General features: G+C 34.0%; 1 protein-coding gene and 1 long non-coding RNA gene across 5 annotated transcripts in view; both read left to right on the top strand.

The window, feature by feature from the left end:
• The window catches only part of LOC127840014 (long-chain fatty acid transport protein 4-like), a 37,807-nt gene that overhangs the window by 3,545 nt on the left and 14,402 nt on the right, over positions 1-19,860 (top strand). The window contains exons 3-4 of the mRNA XM_052368402.1: positions 16,055-16,212; positions 18,945-19,044. Coding sequence (XP_052224362.1) covers positions 16,055-16,212; positions 18,945-19,044 — 258 coding nt within the window. The remainder of the gene's footprint in view (positions 1-16,054; positions 16,213-18,944; positions 19,045-19,860) is intronic.
• Positions 728-19,091, top strand: LOC127837274 (uncharacterized). 4 transcript variants are annotated; one of them, XR_008029207.1, is made up of 4 exons: positions 728-1,588; positions 2,066-2,177; positions 16,062-16,288; positions 18,945-19,091. It is a non-coding gene; the product is annotated as an uncharacterized LOC127837274 (long non-coding RNA). The 4 variants fall into 4 exon arrangements; XR_008029206.1 differs by lacking the exon at positions 2,066-2,177 and adding an exon at positions 15,406-15,517; XR_008029205.1 differs by lacking the exon at positions 728-1,588 and having other exon boundaries at positions 1,827-2,177.

Here is a 19,860-nt window from a genome sequence, read left to right on the forward strand (position 1 = left end):
CTTATAACATATAAAACCACACGTCATAGAGAAATTTTTTATTCTTTTGTGTTTAGTTTATGATTAACCTGCAACTAAAATAGCACAAAGACTGACCTTTTTGTTGCTAGTAAGTTGATTTTTTACATACTGTAGCATGACATGATCGTATTTCCACCATGTTGGTCAGGTGGATATTTCTCCGGGTACTTCGGCTTCCCCTCACAACACAAGGCTACTCCAAAATTGAAAATCTTTCAGTAACAACTAAATAGCCCAAAATTGTAGCTAGAATCAAGATTCGTACCAACAAGTCTAGTAAGCTAATTAGGTAGTCCATGAATCCTTAGTTTAAATGTTTTCCACTTAAGTTTCTATATTTTCCCTTAGTTTTTAAGATATTCCTTAAGTATTATCCACAAAACAAATTGCCCTTATGTTTTGCCTTAAGTCTGCATGTTTTGCCTTTACTTTTAAGGAACCTCCAAAGGACCCTTAAATATTAAGGAAAAAACAAAAGCAGCGTCCATTTTAACGCACCTTTCCTTTTTCAAGAAGAAAATCTTCATAAACAGTAAGTATTTCTTTATTGCCTTGGGTTTATACCGCCCGGTTGATTTAAACAGTAATTGTTTTTACCCGTTATATTTGATAATGAGACAGGAAAATGTAGGCTAATGTTTATTTCCATTTGTCAGAAAAATCAAGAAAAAGTTATGATTTATAACGATCAAGTTTTCGCACGTTGTTATTTGTTTTACAAATGAATAAACTGACATTAATTCAGTTGATATGAAGTTATTTTGTACATAAAAGAATCATTTTTGTTTGTTTGAGTCAGTAACGAGGACCTGTTGAATTGACTTTACGGTTTATGGTCGATGGCAACAAAATAACTGAAAATGCGTGGTTATGAAACGGCTCTGTAACGAAATGACCGACAATTGTTGTATTGGAGTTAAATTACAGTATTGGAGTTCAGAATATCCAGTCACCAAGATGAAACTGTACTCAATAATGGTTACAAATCTTGCTGGGCTTAATCTGTACTATATTGGGATGTTCTCTGTTCTAGTATTTGTGTGTATTTTACCTTGCAAGATTATGAAAGTCAACACATAAATGGCTGGTATATTAGATAGTAAGTAAAGTTTTCTACAATTCATCATAAAGCTATGTATACAGTACATTTTGATATTTACAACACTTTGTTTGTTCACCATATAGCAGAATGGCAGCTCGAGAGTTTGAGAAAGAATGGACTACTTGGAATTGACAAATGATGAGCTGCAGAAAAGACACCGTGTCAACCATGCCACTTTGGCATATATTATTGCGCAGCTGGATGCTGCCTTAGCACCAAAGACTGATAGGAGCCACAACCTATCTACTGGCTTCAAAGTATTGATAAGACTGTGGTACCTAGCTACCGGTATGATTCAGCTGAACACTGGTGATCTTCACTCCGTAGCTCAATCCAGTGTTTCAAGAGCAGTCAGCCAAACACTTTATGCGCTGAGCTCCCCAAATGTGTCAGTAGACATATTAAATTTCCCACAACCATCCAGTCACTGAACAACAATAAACAAGGATTTTTTCACATTGCTAGGTACATAGACTTCACTACATAAGAAATATATTGTTTCCATTTGATATCAAAAATACTTATTTTATCCTATTACTTTAGGAATATCATGTTATATAAAATTGTGCCCAGGCATAAGGTGTTTGTTAAATTTATTAACCACTTGCAGTTTATATTTTCTGTATGTTGTTATCCCCCCGCCATAGGTGGAGGGATATGGTTTTGGCGTTGTCCGTACTTCCGTACGTCCGTCCGGCACTTTTGTGTCTGGAGCCATATCTTGGAAGTGCTTCGGCAGATTTCATTGAAACTTTGTATGAGTATATATATGGATAAGAGGATGATGCACGCCAAATGGCATTGTACACCATCGAATAATAACGGAGTTATGGCCCTTTGTATTTTGAAAAAATGCTTTTTTGTGTGTCCGGAGCCATATCTTGTGTCCAGAAGTATAAAGGCGGGGGATATCAATTCAACGAATTTGCTTGTTTTAATTAGATTCCCAAACGTAATCGGCGTCATAGATGGGACTCGTCTACAGATTGAGGCACCATCCATTGATGAACCGATGTACGTTAACAGAATGGAGTACCATTCCATCAGCACACAGGTACTGTTGTTTAACTTGTGAAATATGTCACAAAGTGAAATATATATTTCAAACCATTGTGTTTTCAACATTTTTTGTATTACCCATATGAAAAGACATTGTGCATCGAGATAAAACTCTTATATTGTTTGACTTTCTTTATGCACACAGTGCCATTTAATTGTATTATTGTTGATTTTAACTCTTTTATTGTTTGACTTTCTTTATGCACACAGTGCCATTTAATTGTATTATTGTTGATTTTATCTCTTTTATTGTTTGACTTTCTTTATGCACACAGTGCCATTTAATTGTATTATTGTTGATTTTAACTCTTTTATTGTTTGACTTTCTTTATGCACACAGTGCCATTTAATTGTATTATTGCTGATTTTAACTCTTTTATTGTTTGACTTTCTTTATGCACACAGTGCCATTTAATTGTATTATTGTTGATTTTATCTTCATATAGATGCTTGTGTCGAGTGCGATATTTAAAGTCATTTACTACCTTATTAACACCCACCTGAATCTGATGGATGTTATTTGGCAGTGTCCATCACACTTTTTTCAGAGCTGTTTCACAGTAATTGGAGTATGGATTTTCATGAGTTGTGCCCCTTTAATTGATTTTGTCCCTCCAAAGCTGTGTCTCTATGGCAAGCGAAATGCACATTAAGTCCTTAAACCACGGTTTAACAGTTAACTATATAGTTAAGAGACTTTGAACCCGGGTTCAAAGTGCCGTTTGCACATTAAATCCTTAAACCCGAGTTCAAGAGTTTGAACCGCAGTTCAAAGTGTGTCTAAAAATAGATACAAATCTGTTATCTGAGACAACCAATTAGCGGAGCTCAAACCACAATTAGCTATATATAGAAGGTAAATGCCGCGATTTCATTGGTCCTCTCTTAACTATAAGGTTAAGAGACTTTAAACTGCGGTTCAAATTCTAAAACTGCGGTTAAGAGGCGCGGAATGCACATTAATTATTTAACAGTTAATTATATAGTTAAGAAATTTTGAACCCGAGTTCAAAGTGCCGTTTGCCCATTAATTCTTTAAACCCGAGTTCAAGAGTGTAAACTGCGGTTCAAAGTCTTAAACTGGGGTTAACAAGCGCGGAATGTACATTTATTATCTAACTGTTGAATATATACAGTAAAAATACTAAAATGAAAGTTTTGACACACCATGCGAATGTCCTATCAAGTAAAGGTGACGATTAACCAAAATGAAGTGTAATATAACCTAATTTCAATGGGTTTTATGCGGTTCGAGTGTTCACAAAACACCGGTTGACCTTGAAAATGACATGGGACGATGATGGGTAAAAAACAATCTCGTCGAATAACATTTCTCAATTATCAACGAGTTTAAGCCGTTGACACCGCATTGCATGGGAAGAAAAGGTGATATTAGGTATGTTGTTAAATCATGTTGTCGTTTTATTACCAAATTTATGGATGTAATCGCTAAATTATCTCAATTTCTTAACCCGGAAGTGGATAGTTCCGATTTATTTACGGAACCACATACATTGATAAATATGCACTGTAGCAAATCTTCATATAATCAATCTTTGTACAGAGAATAAGAAAAAAACACTAGTTTAATAATATAAATCCATAATTAATCAAAATCATATGTTCAACCTCTCCTATACCACTATACCATTGTACTACTAAAATAATGATGTTTTAGAACGATTTGGAAAACAGACCGGACTAAAACATCCGTATTAATAATAATAATAACAACAAATGAAAGCTTTATTTACAAAACGTTACACAAAAAAGAAAAATGGAAAAATGACATGACAACATTTTATTATGACAATTTAACTTAACTAATACAAGAATAATGGTTATGCATTAATTATAAATAAGTTAACAAAGCGGGATGCTAAGAGTTCTTTATCGACGCACTCCCACTCAATGAGGTCTATAAATGTATAAAGTTTCAAACTGATGCTATTAATACTTTTTAACGAGACAGACGACGGACAAGTGATCCCTATAAAAAAACATTTGGTAGAAAACAATATTAATGCATAGTATTCGATACAAAAGGATTTGTTCGTTTACAGAAAATACTATAATTGTAACATAATTATACTATGTACAACAACCTCAAGGTAGACATAATGTAATACAAATTTGTAGTTAACTAAATAAACAAACTATAAAATGAATCATAAACATAATTGTCTCGCGTTCTGAGAAAACTGGACATAATGCTGGTGCGTAAATTGTTATCCCAGATTAGCCGTTTCAATCCGCACAGGCTAATCAGGGACGACAATTTCCGCTTTTATGGAATGTTTCGTTTAAATGATGTCTCTTCTTAGCGAAAACCCAGATAAGGCGGAAAGTGTCACTTTACGCACAAGCATTAAGCCCAGTTTTCTCAGAACACGACACAATTATGCATGTTCAAAACCATTTCTAGCTACATTTTCCCACATTCTCTTTCACTATTGCTTTAACTTGTATTTTTATGGGACCGTTTCATCAAAGATCGTACGACAATCTTAATTTATAACTTAAATTTAAAAACTAAAAATATACAAGCTGTTGATAAATAGCTCCGCAAGATATAAGCCATTGGTAAGAAAATGATGAAATAAATGATTTTACTAGAAATAAGCAAAAATATGCTTCGGTCTGTTAAAATAATGTTTCTTTGAAATTCGTATCGTATTCTAAATTTGTCGTACGATGTTTGATGAAACGGGCCCATAAGAATATAAGTTAAAGCAAGAATTTGACAGTATTTGAGTGATCTCAGCTATATCATACTCTTGGACACACGCAAATACTGTTTATAGATTTAACGGTTCATATTGTTTCTAAACATGGTTCAATATCCTTTTAATGTGTGTTCAGAACAGTGTTCAGATGGATCTATTCAGTGTCATAACTGTAAAAAAATGGTCGCATCGTCAGTGCTATGACATGTCGGACGCAGACCTAAAATCATGGTCTCCATCGTACCTTAAGTTTGTGTGTCAAAAGTGTGGATTTCGTAATGGAAAGTAAGACGTCGAAGCTGCACTCAAGAGGTATGTACACATGTATTAGACAAGTTTCCGATGTTGATCCATCTTAGCTAAAGCCGATTTGAATAAATTTTCTTTAGCAAACCCTTAGTCCATAATATATTATACAATAAATATTAAGATATTCGGCGTAAATTGTAAAAATTATGGTTCTAAATAGACATATAATTGCATTTAGTTTAATTAAAAAAATAAACAAAGCGTTCATCACGTTATCTTATATGCGTCGTAAAACATTTATTTAATTAACTTAAAACGTTTATTGTATATATTGCTTATAAAGTGTATACGAGTTATTATGGCACATCTAGTGATGGTTTAACGTATATATTGCATTATTAATTGTATGTATACCGTCTCTGTGTCTATTCACTTAATAAAGAAAATATTCGTCACGCACTGCGATAATTTGAAATGAACGTCACACAGTCAGTTGTTATTAGAAATTGATTGATTATTAAGATGGTACTTTTTAAAAATTGTGATTTGTTTTACCTGTAGAGATGTATTAGCTAAAAAAACAGTATCTTTTTTACTTTCGCGTTCGGTATAAGCAACTAAACATAAATCAAATTTGTATTTTGTTACAAATCGTGTTCGGTATAAGCAATTAAACTTAAAGTATGTGTAATTTGATTCGCACCTATCGCCTAACTCAACGTTCAATGGCACGCGCACTTTATAAAATTATTGCAACTAATGCAAGCTAGAATTAATATGTGACTACTTGCAGTGTCATGCGAAAATGGATCTTATTTCTAAATATCCACCTTCACACTTTATTAGCGCCGTCTTTAATTAGGCTATCTTTATTTAAAGAACAGATTACTGTGAACTTAATAAAAATGTGCAACGGTGATGTGGATCCATTCTCGCAAAGAGCTATCAATATACAAAGATTGGAAACATCCATTCAGACCATTCGAAAGTATCGGAAATTCAAGCGGCGGAACCGAGATCTATATCACGTGACATCAATCGAGCAGACGTCTTTTAAAGCCGAATTGTGTAAAATAATTGCCATCATCGTTATCGTTTTCACACCTGTCTTTATTGACTTTAAGGGTAGTATTATCGAATATTTTTGTATAACTTTGCTATTTGTGGATAGATTCGGTTAATTTTGGATTTAGTTAGTTTCATTTTCATATTGCTACAGGTGTAGACTAAACTCATATCACCATATTTAGTACACACTTGAATATCTCTTCTTGTAAGACGTATGTTAATGTTTATGTCTATTTATTTTTTACAAATTAAACTACGAAACCTCGCCAGACTTAATAGAGAAAAGGGTAGCTTCTGACCACACTGCGCGAATGCCGCTTGTCGCATTTTACCCGTGTTTGCATAAGTCGGCAAATATCTTGCTCTGCTTTTTGAACTAATTTATGTCAGTTGATCAATGCATATCATGTATACTATGTACTGCAATTAAAATGTATTCGATAAAAAACACTCGAAATTTATAAAAATGATATCGCAGTTAACGAGTACTTCTGGGTCAAAAGGCTGACGCCTCAAACATACGTTATATATTATATAAATTGAATATTCAACCTACGTGTAACGTTGATATGTGACGTCGATGTCACGTGAAATTTGCCGTAAATTATATTTATCAACTACATTTAAACCAAATTTAAATGCGCTTAACACACATACTTACTGAGGTCTCTATGGCATTACGTTTCAATCGCGCTTTTTGGAATTCATGTATTTTAAGCTTAAATATAAAGTCCGTGATAATAAGTTAGTATAATATGTAAATTTCATTGACTTTTGCCAACAAACTAATGAGGTATGGAGAAAATCCACGAAATTCTGGAACACCCCTCGTATATATATATATATATATATATATATATATATATATATATATATATATATATATATATATATATATATATATATATATATATATATATATATATATATAACATTGAGTGAAATAGCGCTACCAAAAAAATTCCATGCAATCCATGTACCGTTTGTGTTAGTTAACAACATCAATTGACGTATATATTTTATTAAGAATAAAAACATACATACATGTTTATATTTTCGGTAGCGCTAGTTCACTTACTATTTGATACTTCGGGAATCTGGAAAAATAAATCTCCATTTAGGTTATATTACATTACTTGAAAATAGTTCATATTTTCATTATATTCGGTAATAAAAATTCGCGATGTGAAAAATGTGAACATCTCCCTTTAAAATATAACGACCTTTTGTGATCATGAGTACATCAATGTAGACTTCAATTAATCGCTGTATAAACTGGTTATTTCCCCTGATGTGCAACCGATTTATTTTTTTATTATTATCATTTTCTTATTAGCCTCTAAACATGCACACACATCGTAATATCAAGGATTTCGTCGATTGTCATTATATTAATCTATGGGCATACATGCATAGAACATATGGTTAAAATGTTTAAACAATTAAACGCAGTTAAATACACTTTGATTAACTTTACCATAAGCATGTGCACTTTAAATTGCACTAGGCCAAGGACAATATTTAAAAAGATTTAAGCCAGATCGAGCACACTGAACAATGAACTGTTCGTATAAACAACTTTGGTGTAGTGTTTCAAGTTTTTGAATTGCGCAGTTTGCAGGGTTGTAAAGGAAGTCCTAGGTTGCAATTGGTAATCATATTCGTTTGCAACTGCCGCAATGAATGCATTCAACGACGTGGAAAACCATGTTTTAAAATACAGCTATTATGTTTTGGAAGACCTTTTCAATCATTGAGTGTGTTTAAAAGCCAATAAATATTTAAATATCTCTTCCGCTTTCAGCAGTCATGTGCAATAGGTGCGTATCTAAAATTCTTGTCAAGAGAGTCTACAGACAGTTGGTGCCCTGGAGATTGGAGACTCCCATCATATGCTGTCACTAAATGGAGCGCAGTAAATTTTGCGACCTACACATTTTCCAACGTACTTAAAATGTTTTTTTTTTCATAAAAAAGTGATATTTATAATTATATTAATATCATAAGCAGTTAGTAGGTAGTTCTTTGAGGAGAGTGATGTTGACCAACATTGACGTTACGTTTTATTTATTTGTAACAATGAGGGGGTAATAATCAATAAATGGTGAGAAATTGGGTATTTCTTTTATAATAGTCTACAATGGTTGACAATCTTCCCCGCTCTTTAAAATAATAATAGGTGCTTTTAAGGCAGTTTCTCGCATTTCCTTGTCAGTGTCATAAATAGCCATTTATTTTTACCACTTGTGTCATAGTGAATATACAGTATCATTATGATTTCTCAAACTCCAGTTTGCAAGACATGAAGTATGTCAATAAACTTTACTAAGTTATGAAAATATTAACATAAATGCAATATCAATAGATAGAGATTTTATAATTAATAGATTTGGTTTATTTTGAACTTATTTTGTTTCATTTTCATATTGGTTCATACGTCAAGAATGTGGGTTGCTATGGCAACAAATACTACAAAAAATAATGATCTGACAATGGTGGAGCCGGTAGGGGACATCATTGCTTGGCAATAGCTTGTTTAATGTATGATTCGGTAGAAATACAAACACTAAATAATGTCATTTATCAATAATGCAACTATTATACCATTGGTGAAATTGGAAAAAGATTTTATATTTTTGTTCATTATCCCATGTGAAAATTTTACCTATAACCTTTTGAAAAAAATAGTGTTTGGCTTTGTAAATGTGGCTCAGGAAAAGATACGAATCGCATCCATGTAGCCATTATGAGCTTTCGTAATGATTTCCTGAACAGATATTTATATAACAGGTATCAAGTTCACAACCAGCAATACATATTATTTAACATGTTTTTTTTACATGCAACATCACAAATTGTCAACCACAACTGTCATTCATTTCAGGCAAAGATATATAAATAAACAAACATGTTTATTATTGTTTCAAAGTCTCATAGTTTGTTGGCAATCCGGCATTCTGCCTTTGGCCAAGAACATGTATACAAAAAAAATATGGCCAAGACAGGGAATCATACAATAATACAATTTAAACATGAGAAAATATGACAACCAAAACAAATAATATGTATGACTACAGTTATGTTTGTTAACATGCAATTACACAAAAGATAGACGATTTAAATTATCACATCTAATTTTGAACGCTTCAACCAAAGATTTTGAAATGCGAACATTTGTGCAAGACACCGTTAATATGTATTTGCTTATGGTATGCCATGATGATTATAGATCTTAGGATCTTCTCACCCACTCAGCGCATCCATTATTATCCATCAAATGACTTGTTTATTGTTATTGCGTGAAAAACTATCTCATATGGTTATGGTAAACACCTTTTTTATTGCAAAGGGACATGAATCTGCAATTGTATTAAAATTCTTACAGGGGTTCGGCGTTCATAAAGTCCTGACTGTTTACGCCGCTCTATGGTCTCGATTATGGACACTCCATTTCATAATAAAGCAGTAAAAATAAAAAATGTGTCGGCCTCCTGAAGGCGGAAAGTATCATCGCGCTACAGATCTGATCAAGTTGCAATGTCAGTGCGGAGTAAGCAGTTTTTTTAGTGCGGACGAAAACTTGCCTACGCAACGATAAGATCTAATTACATCGCCGCAAATGCAGTTAAATTGGCTTTCACGACACGCACAATTTTGAGTAAATTATTTATAGCGATGAGAAAGCAAAATTCCTTTGCTATTTAAAGTCGGGTTTCGTAGAACGAAAAATGAGAAGAGTGGCCTTTACCAGTTTTTAGGAAAATATGTATAACGATGAGAAAGCAAATTTGCTTTGTTATTTAAGTCGGTTTTCGTAGAACGAAACATGATGAGAGTCACGTTAACCTATTTTAAACGATACATTTGGAGCGAGCTGTACCTTAACACAGTAGTAAGTTTTATTTTGCGACATAAATTAGTAACAGAAATTCTGCTCGTGGAGTGGAAGTTTGAAGAGAAGTAAATTTGCACTGACATTTGAAAGTTGAAAACACGTCCACAGTCATTGGATTGGTCATCAACATGACAGTTGTTATTTTAAAATGTCATTAAGTGTTGATTGTCAAACAGAAAGGCAAACGTACAGTACTCAAACATATAATGAGAATATATATATAAGACAGCTTAACAAGGCCTTCAATAAGACAGCTTTAACCCCCGCCGCGATTATTTTGACCTTTAAATGGTGAACTTGACCAGCGTGTATAACTCACGACGTGTGCACCAAAATATTAGAGGCAAGCAAGCAAGCTTTTGGAGGATATTTCAAATCAGACATAAAGTGGACTTAAAGCTCATACTTTAAACATTCAATTATGACCTTGACATTGACCCGAATTCACTGATTCATGACTTTTGAACATCATCTCATCGATCTTACCATACTATAATATTTTCATGAATATATTCCAGGTAAAGGAGATATGAAGCGGACACAAATATGAAGGCCCCGATTTTCAATAACAAGTATAAACAGTTCATTACAATCCGTCAACGGGTATATGATATCTGAAGAGGACACGAAAATGAAATGGACTTTCAAACATTTGACGTTTTGACACGTTTCATTGTCTGGTACGAAGACCTGTTGATAACGTTTAGATCAGCAATTGGGTAACCAATCCCTATTTGAACATTTAGTTCATCCATTGGTACTTCTCCTCTCCACCCTCCCCGGTAAACATGTAGTTTACATTTCATTGTAAATATATGTATATACATTTTTGTGTTGCGATGACCCAGACTTTTCAGCAAATAAAGAGCGATCCAGTTTCATTCCGCGAACAGTTACAATTTATTCATCCGATACTGACGATTTCAAGAAGTGGACATTACGGTTAAATAATGACACAGCAAAACTGCATTGTTACCACAAATAGGACTTCGTGGAAGGAAAACTGAGACAGTTTCGTTTAACTAGTTTGACGACCGAATGAAACTTTATCTAGTTGTACTGGTAAAATTTCATGTTACCACGGAGTGTATCTTTTGTTAGGCAGTTCATTCCGATGAGGCAAAAATCGTAAAATAAAACTAGGTATGTCACATACACTCTTGTGTCAGCGACGCATGTTTAGGCTAAGATTTATCCTCTAGTCAAGGTTAAGACTTTCCTCCAACAAAAACATCCTCGATGTTTATGCGCAACACTTAAAATTACACATGGGTTATTCTTTCACAAAAGTTGATCCGATTTCAATTCTTTCTTTACAAACACATACGCACGAAGGTAATTAAGCTGTCCAATTTTTTACGCCACCCTGTTAAAAAGGAGTTAATCACCAACAAGTTTGGGGACTGTGAATTCTACAGCGGGACACAGTCAAAAGGGCACAATTTTGGAATAAGAAAAGCATACATACACAAAACACATTTTCAAAAGTGGTCGCTGCCAAACTTTCGTCTTTTCTACGTTTATACACATGAATTTATTATTAATTGCCTGAAAATTACGTTAAAAGACACAACGTGAAAAGAAACATTAAATATATTATTACACAATATATTTTTATAAACTTCTTTTTGCTTCGTTGCAATTTTCGGGTCTGTATGCTATAAACCAAATAAACGTGTATGTAAGGCCTAAGTCGGTTACATACCTTTTCTGAAAATTGCACTTTTATACGTCATACATGTAATACTATCACATGTTGTTGCTGTTGTTTTCCTCTAAAATACGTGGAAGGATGTAAAAAGTACAGTTTCAGTATGTTAATTGGTTTCGTGTCTAACCTGTTTCAGCTAACATTTCATTTCATCGAAAATTGCAGAAAGTAAAACCCAATAAAACGAAACGTAATTCAATTCCTAGAGAGCTAAGTAAGAAAATAATGTCATGGTTAAGCCGGTTATTAATAGATTATAGTAACCATTAACGGACACGTTATCATCAAAACAAAAATATCAAATTACGATAAGGTGGACTAGTTTGCAAACAATATAACGAAACATAATTTTAAATATTATGATTGTGTATACTTATGATAAAATGCATTTAATTGATAAAATGAGCGTGTTAGAATCACTATATATATACGTACGTATATATATATTGTTCCTTGAAATTAAAAGAATAATAAACTGTTTTTAGGACAACCTCCATGGAATTGAGTCAACCAATTTTGGAAAATGCAACATCATCAACTATTTCGACTAAAATTCAATGTTTCGTTAAAGCAGCAGCTACTATTTTTTAAGCAATGCTTTATGTTGTAAGTTATATAATCGATTGTGATTTTCCAGCAAAATAATCGACCAATAGTTTCAAGTAAATTCTTGCCACTCTTTATACAAGCATTAACATTTACAAACATGTTTGCGAGTGAAGGTTTCTGTACATTTTTGATAAATAAATCATTTCTAAATATTATATTTCCCGATTTTGAAAACAATTGCATTTTTCAGAAGTATAATTGGCTTGATTTTAAAAACATCTAGATCTAATCAAGAGATTGAATGACAAGACTAAACTGAATACGAATATTTTTACAAGTGTGCTCAATTTATGCCGACCACGTGGTGAACACGTATTGTTATACGCAATCGCGGTAATTTTAGAATTTTAAATATTATACTATCTCATTTAATAAAGCTTTTGATGCAAAATGGAAGTATTCCACAGTCCACAGACGCCACCGAACGTGCGTAAATTATAAGTTAAAAAATAATATGAGAATGATTTATGTCATACAGGTTTAAATAATACCACGTAAATAACCCAAATTTTCCTTCAAAAAGCAATCACGATAGTTTCCCTGCATTCCAACCATGCAATTTATCACGTTTTCTTGTAATAAAACCCAACAGCTTATTGTGGTATAAACGATTTAATGAAGTGTACTTGAGGACACCATCATGAAAAACATTATAGCAATGTCATCAAAATATATAGCGACCTATTATACGTGGAAAGCGTCCGTAACAAGGATAAAGACTGTTTTTCTATGAAAAAGTATAAGGCTCCCTGTAATTGAAACTTTACTTTCGTGTTCGCCGAACGACTGAAGTTTATTTCAATCTTGTAAAAATGTAATTTCTCTTCTTTTTTTTGCTATTTAAAGTGCATCGCTGTAATTGTATACTCGGGCTACGATAGATAAATTGTGTTTCCCATTATTCAGTTTTATAACAAATTGACAATTATGTATATGGTGGCTATTTGGTGCGGTCAATTATATTCTTGATAATAGCTGAAATGGAAATTAATCATGATCTTGATCTTAATTTTAACTTGACAATTTTATTTGCAAAGAAGGAGAACAATTCACCAAATATGAAGATAGCATCATGTATTGTGTCATACTTTCTGACCGCCAACTTTTGTGGGAATTGGTCACTAAATTATCTATTATTCGGCTATTTTTATTTGACTGCGGTCAGTTTCTGATCAAAACATAACCTAACATTCCGTTGGCCAATGGACGATTGCATAGTTTGTGTCATATATTTATTAAGTATGTGTAAATCAGCATACAAAAGTGTGAGAAAGTTAACTTAGGACAACCATTTTGCATATTTATGAATCAATAAATACAGGCATGATATATTGATAGTCCAAACCAGCTTGACTATGCTCCACATTATACCATCTGTGTGAGCATTTTAGGCAAGTTACATGCATTAAAAAATTGCATGACGAATGATTAAGCTACAGTCAGGACAAGGTGTATTATTTTCTAGTTTGACTCTTGAAGTAGTTATTTAAGCTAGGGGTCCGAGTCTAACACACGCGATGTCGTCTCTACATGTTGAATATAATAGTTATCAAAATGCGTTCTGAAGTATAAAATTACAAGCTCGTACGATGTAACGCACGCACTTATGCACAAAAGCACACACGCACAGAAACTCAACCACCTTAACAGCTGTATCGAAAGAAACTAGGTATATTCACAAAAACACACCTTTCATTATTTTATTGTTTTACGATTTCCAATGACAGAATATTGTTACTTCATGCATGGGCAGGATGCATAAACACACAAAGTCTTTAACTTTTTGAGAGCTGTTTCAAACGTACGTAATAATTCACTAACTTCATCCGCCGCCATCTTGATAGAAATGCGCCAGGAACAAAACAAAATCACATGACGAAACGACGGGCGTTAATTGGTTAAATAATTAATGTGCAGAGACAACCAAACACCTACAAGTCTTAAACTATTTTTCAAAGTCTTAAACTGCGGTTCAAAGTCTTAAACTGGGGTTAAGACGCGCGGAATGCACATTAATTATTTAACAGTGAACTATATAGTTAAGAGACTTTGAACCCGAGTTCAAAGTGCCGTTTGCACATTAAATCCTTAAACCCGAGTTCAAGAGTTTGAACCGCAGTTCAAAGTGTGTCTAAAAATAGATACAAATCTCTTATCTACATAATTCAGAGACAACCAATCAGCGGAGCTTAAACCACAATTAGCTATATATAGAAGGTAAATGCCGCGATTTAATTGGTCCTCTCTTAACTATAGAGTTAAGAGACTTTGAACTGCAGTTCAAAGTCTTGAACCCGGGTTTAAGGAATTTATGTGCAAACGGCACTTTGAACCCGGGTTCAAAGTCTCTTAACTATATAGTTAACTGTTAAACCGTGGTTTAAAGACTTAATGTGCATTTCGCTTGCCATAAGTAGACATATTAAATTTCCCACAACCATCCAGTCACTGAACAACAATAAACAAGGATTTTTTCACATTGCTAGGTACATAGACTTCACTACATAAGAAATATATTGTTTCCATTTGATAACATAAAAATACTTATTTTATCCTATTACTTTAGGAATATCATGTTATATAAAATTGTGCCCAGGCATAAGGTGTTTGTTAAATTTATTAACCACTTGCAGTTTATATTTTCTGTATGTTGTTATCCCCCCGCCATAGGTGGAGGGATATGGTTTTGGCGTTGTCCGTACTTCCGTTCGTCCGTCCGGCACTTTTGTGTCAGGAGCCATATCTTGGAAGTGCTTCGGCAGATTTCATTGAAACTTTGTATGAGTATATATATGGATAAGAGGATGATGCACGCCAAATGGCATTGTACACCATCGAATAATAACGGAGTTATGGCCCTTTGTATTTTGAAAAAATGCTTTTTTGTGTGTCCGGAGCCATATCTTGTGTCCAGAAGTATAAAGGCGGGGGATATCAATTCAACGAATTTGCTTGTTTTAATTAGATTCCCAAACGTAATCGGCGTCATAGATGGGACTCGTCTACAGATTGAGGCACCATCCATTGATGAACCGATGTACGTTAACAGAATGGAGTACCATTCCATCAGCACACAGGTACTGTTGTTTAACTTGTGAAATATGTCACAAAGTGAAATATATATTTCAAACCATTGTGTTTTCAACATTTTTTGTATTACCCATATGAAAAGACATTGTGCATCGAGATTAAAGTCTTATATTGTTTGACTTTCTTAATGCACACAGTGCCATTTAATTGTATTATTGTTGATTTTAACTCTTTTATTGTTTGACTTTCTTAATGCACACAGTGCCATTTAATTGTATTATTGTTGATTTTAACTCTTTTATTGTTTGACTTTCTTAATGCACACAGTGCCATTTAATTGTATTATTGTTGATTTTATCTTCATATAGATGCTTGTGTTGAGTGCGATATTTAAAGTCATTTACTACCTTATTAACACCCACCTGAATCGGATGGATGTTATTTGGTGTCCATCACACTTTTTTCAGAGCTGTTTCACAGTAATTGGAGTATGGATTTTCATGAGTTGTGCCCCTTTAATTGATTTTGTCCCTCCAAAGCTGTGTCTCATTCACCTCGTATAAATTCTATGAATTTTCTTTCAGATTTCAGATATTGTTTGATCATAATGATATGATCATGGACATTGTCGCCAGATGGCAAGGAAGTACCCATGATAGTAGAATCCTTCGAGGAAGTGGGCTGTGGCAAGTGTTTGAGAGAAACCTGCTTCCACAGAATTACCACTTTCTTCTGGGTGATGGTGGGTATCCGTGCAAACGCTGGCTGTTGACGCCTTATGTAAGACCTGCTAATAATGCTCTGGAAGCGTATAACAGGTCAGTGTAAAAAGATAATGGAACAGAACAGAATATTTTATTTTGACTTAAGCATGCAGCTCATTGCCATAAACATACATATGCAATAACAGCATGCGTTACAATTATATAGAAAACATACATCATTTCAAGAAAAGATCAATTTAAAATAGGAATGACATACAACATGTTTTAGTGAGAATGTCACATGGATGAGGTTACTTCATAGTGACCACATAATGTAAAAATGTAACATTATTCTAAGCTTATTGTCTTTGTGAAAGATATATGATTAATACTACACATATAAGACATTTTCTCGCATTTTAAAGGATTTTAAACAAAACATTGCACGTTTTCTTAACACTATTTTGTTTGAACTATTAAGTAGTTCGATAAACTTGAACATATTAGGGCGAGATCTATAATACTTTGGAATTAATGTATTCCTAACATCTGCATAGTAAGGACATTTAATAACAAAGTGATATTCATCCTCGGTGTTTTAGAATACAATACCCTTTTACAGTATATAATTTCAAAAAGTATTTCACGATTCTGACATTTCTGTCTAAATACAAGGGAAATCGACCAACTTCGGCATAAAGCGATAATGAGTTTGTTGACATCTTAACATTCAATATTCTTTTACAAAATTTACGATGGACATGCTCAATGTTTTCTGCTTTCATAAATCCCCAAACTTCACAGTTATAGTTTAAAATTGATGATGCATACGCGTTAAGTAAATTTAAAATAAATAATGGAAATAGTGTTATGTTTTAATAATTTTATGAACAAACCAATATTTATATATCTGTTATTTATAATGGAATTATAAAGCGAAAGCATAAAACATTCTAACTTTTTTAAAACACAGGGCACACAAGGTAACAAGGATAAAGTGTTGTTTTTAATTATACTGGTAAGACTTGTTATGCTTCCCCAAAAAATGTTGGGGGGAGCATATAGGCGCCGCTTCGTCCGTCCATGTGTCCGTGCGTGCACAATTTTTGTCCGGCCTATTTCTCAGCAACTAATGACCGGAATTCAATGAAACTTTATGGGAAGCTTCACTGACAAGAGTAGATGTGCACATTATCAGCGGGTTCTGGTCGGTTGATTTTTCACAGAGTTATGGTCCTTTGAAATTTTCCATTAACTGTACATATAGTGCAATTCTTGTCCGGCCTATTTCTCATCGACTAATGACCGGAATTCAATGAAACTTTATGGGAAGCTTCACTACCAAGAGGAGATGTGCATATTATCAGCGACTTCTGGTCGGATGATTTTTCACAGAGTTATGGCCCTTTGAAATTTTCCATTAACTGTACATATAGTGCAATTCTTGTCCGCGCTATTTCTCAGCGACTAATGACCGGAATTCAATGAAACTTTATGGGAAGCTTCACTACCAAGAGGAGATGTGCATATAATCAGCGACTTCTGGTCGGATGATTTTTCACATAGTTATGGCCATTTGAAATTTTCCATTAACTGTACATATAGTGCAATTCTTGTCCGGGCTATTTCTCAGCAACTAATGACCGGAATTCAATAAAACTTTATGGGAAGCTTCACTACCAAGAGGAGATGTGCATATTATCAGCTGGTTCTGGTTGGATGATTTTTCACAGAGTTATTGCCCTTTGAAATTTTATATAAAAATATTCTTGTCCCCCCAACTACTGTGCCCTCAAGACGTTACCTTTTATCTGAATATATAGTGCAATATTGTGACAAAAAAAAAACATTTCGGGAGCATCGAGACGGTTTCTTGTTATAGGGAAATACTGTCTATATGACCCTTTAAGTGCAGGAGCAAAACATAGCTTATGCAAAAAAAAGTTCTGTCTTAAGCATTTGTTTTTAATTGTCCATGTTGATCCGTACATTGAGAATCAGAAAAGTAATATATTTTAAACATTTTTTCCTGAACTGGATAAGTGAGGCCATTGTGGAGTCATATGCAGCACCTGCCGCACCGACAACTGCCGCTCTGTTTCCCAATGACATTGATCACTGTCTCGGTCAACACTGACAGGGTATTTCCAATCGTGCTATTTTAAGATCCACCAAAAACCCAAAACGCCGACAGAAGGGAATGACAAATAAAGCATTGCATTCATGCTAATTAAATTCACAAGCATCGTATGCATGTAATAAAAGTTACTCCCTTTATTCGCTTCATAAAAAATCTGTTTGACGCGCACAGTGTGTTGAAAAGCAAAATATAAATCAACTGATGTAATGAAGACGTCGATAACCGCAATTTTTATGTGCCGTGAAATCTCGCGGTATGTGATATACATCATCATGAGGCTATTTGTATGTAAAGGAAATCCGGGATGTCCCTGACAACAGACTTAAGTCCCTCCTTTGGCGCTTTATTTTTTACTGAAGAAAAAATAAGCACGAGACAAAAACTTACCTAATCTTTTTCATAAGGAATTTTGAGGATGAAAATTTAAGGAAAAATCTTGCCTTAGGTGATTTATCGAACTTAAGTAAATAACTTAGAAAAAACCTAAGGATCTTTGTGGATATGGGCCCAGGAATGCAAGGACTAACTCCGGGACCACACATAATGAATGCAGCCTCAGGAACATAAGGACCTCATTTACTTGATAATGAATGCATTATAAATTCTTAATTAATTTCTTGCTACTTTCAGCCGTTGCTGACATATCCAGGGATCTTCCAAAGTCATGCAGCCTGTATTACATTGGCAGTGGACAGTGCCCAGTGGTGAGTGCAGTCAGTCTGGATCCGTTGTAGGAGAAGAGCCCAACCGACACCCCTCCTGCACCCATAACCAAGTTTACAGGTATAACTAAGATTTGTTGAAGTCATATGACCCTAGTTCTGGGACATCTGGGCTCAATGCTAGTGCGTAAAGTGTAGTCCCAGATTAACCTGTGCAGTTCGCACAAGCTAATCAGAGACAGCACTTTCTGACTAAACTGGATTTTTGTTTAGAAGAGATTTCCTTGAAATTACATAAAAGTGGGAAGTGTTATACCTGATTAGCCTGTGCGGACAGCTTAGATTTGGACGACACTTAACGCTCATGCCTTAAGCACTGTTTTCCCAGAGCAAGGCTCAATAAGACTTGAAATACTTATATGACCAAAGATATGCTTGGCCATGGGAACTTACTTATGGCTAAAAAATTAGCCAAAAAAGAGCCTTGGAAACTTATAACTATTACTGTTCCCATTTCAAATTCACTGGCCTGATAACTTCACATTTGTACTTGATATACATTTGTATTGGCCATGATGGCCACTATTTTTATTTCTCCCCTGACCTCTTTAGTCAAATTATTTGTTAGTTCCTTAGTTGACAAAAGATTTAGTGAATAGGGGCCAAGATGTACTTTATTAATGTTAAAGCGGCATTATGACATATTTTGTACAAATATTAAATGATAAAAGTAGAACTGTGATGAACAGTAACAAGTTTGCAAACAAATCTGTTTTGCATTTGCGAATGCTTTTAAGGATATGAATGAATGGTCACAATTCAGTCTTTGTGCGAAAAATATGTGAAGTTGTTATTATTTGTTAGAATTTTCAGACCGCGTGTTT

This window comes from Dreissena polymorpha, chromosome 7 (genome assembly GCF_020536995.1).
Source record: "Dreissena polymorpha isolate Duluth1 chromosome 7, UMN_Dpol_1.0, whole genome shotgun sequence".
Taxonomy (NCBI): domain Eukaryota; kingdom Metazoa; phylum Mollusca; class Bivalvia; order Myida; family Dreissenidae; genus Dreissena; species Dreissena polymorpha.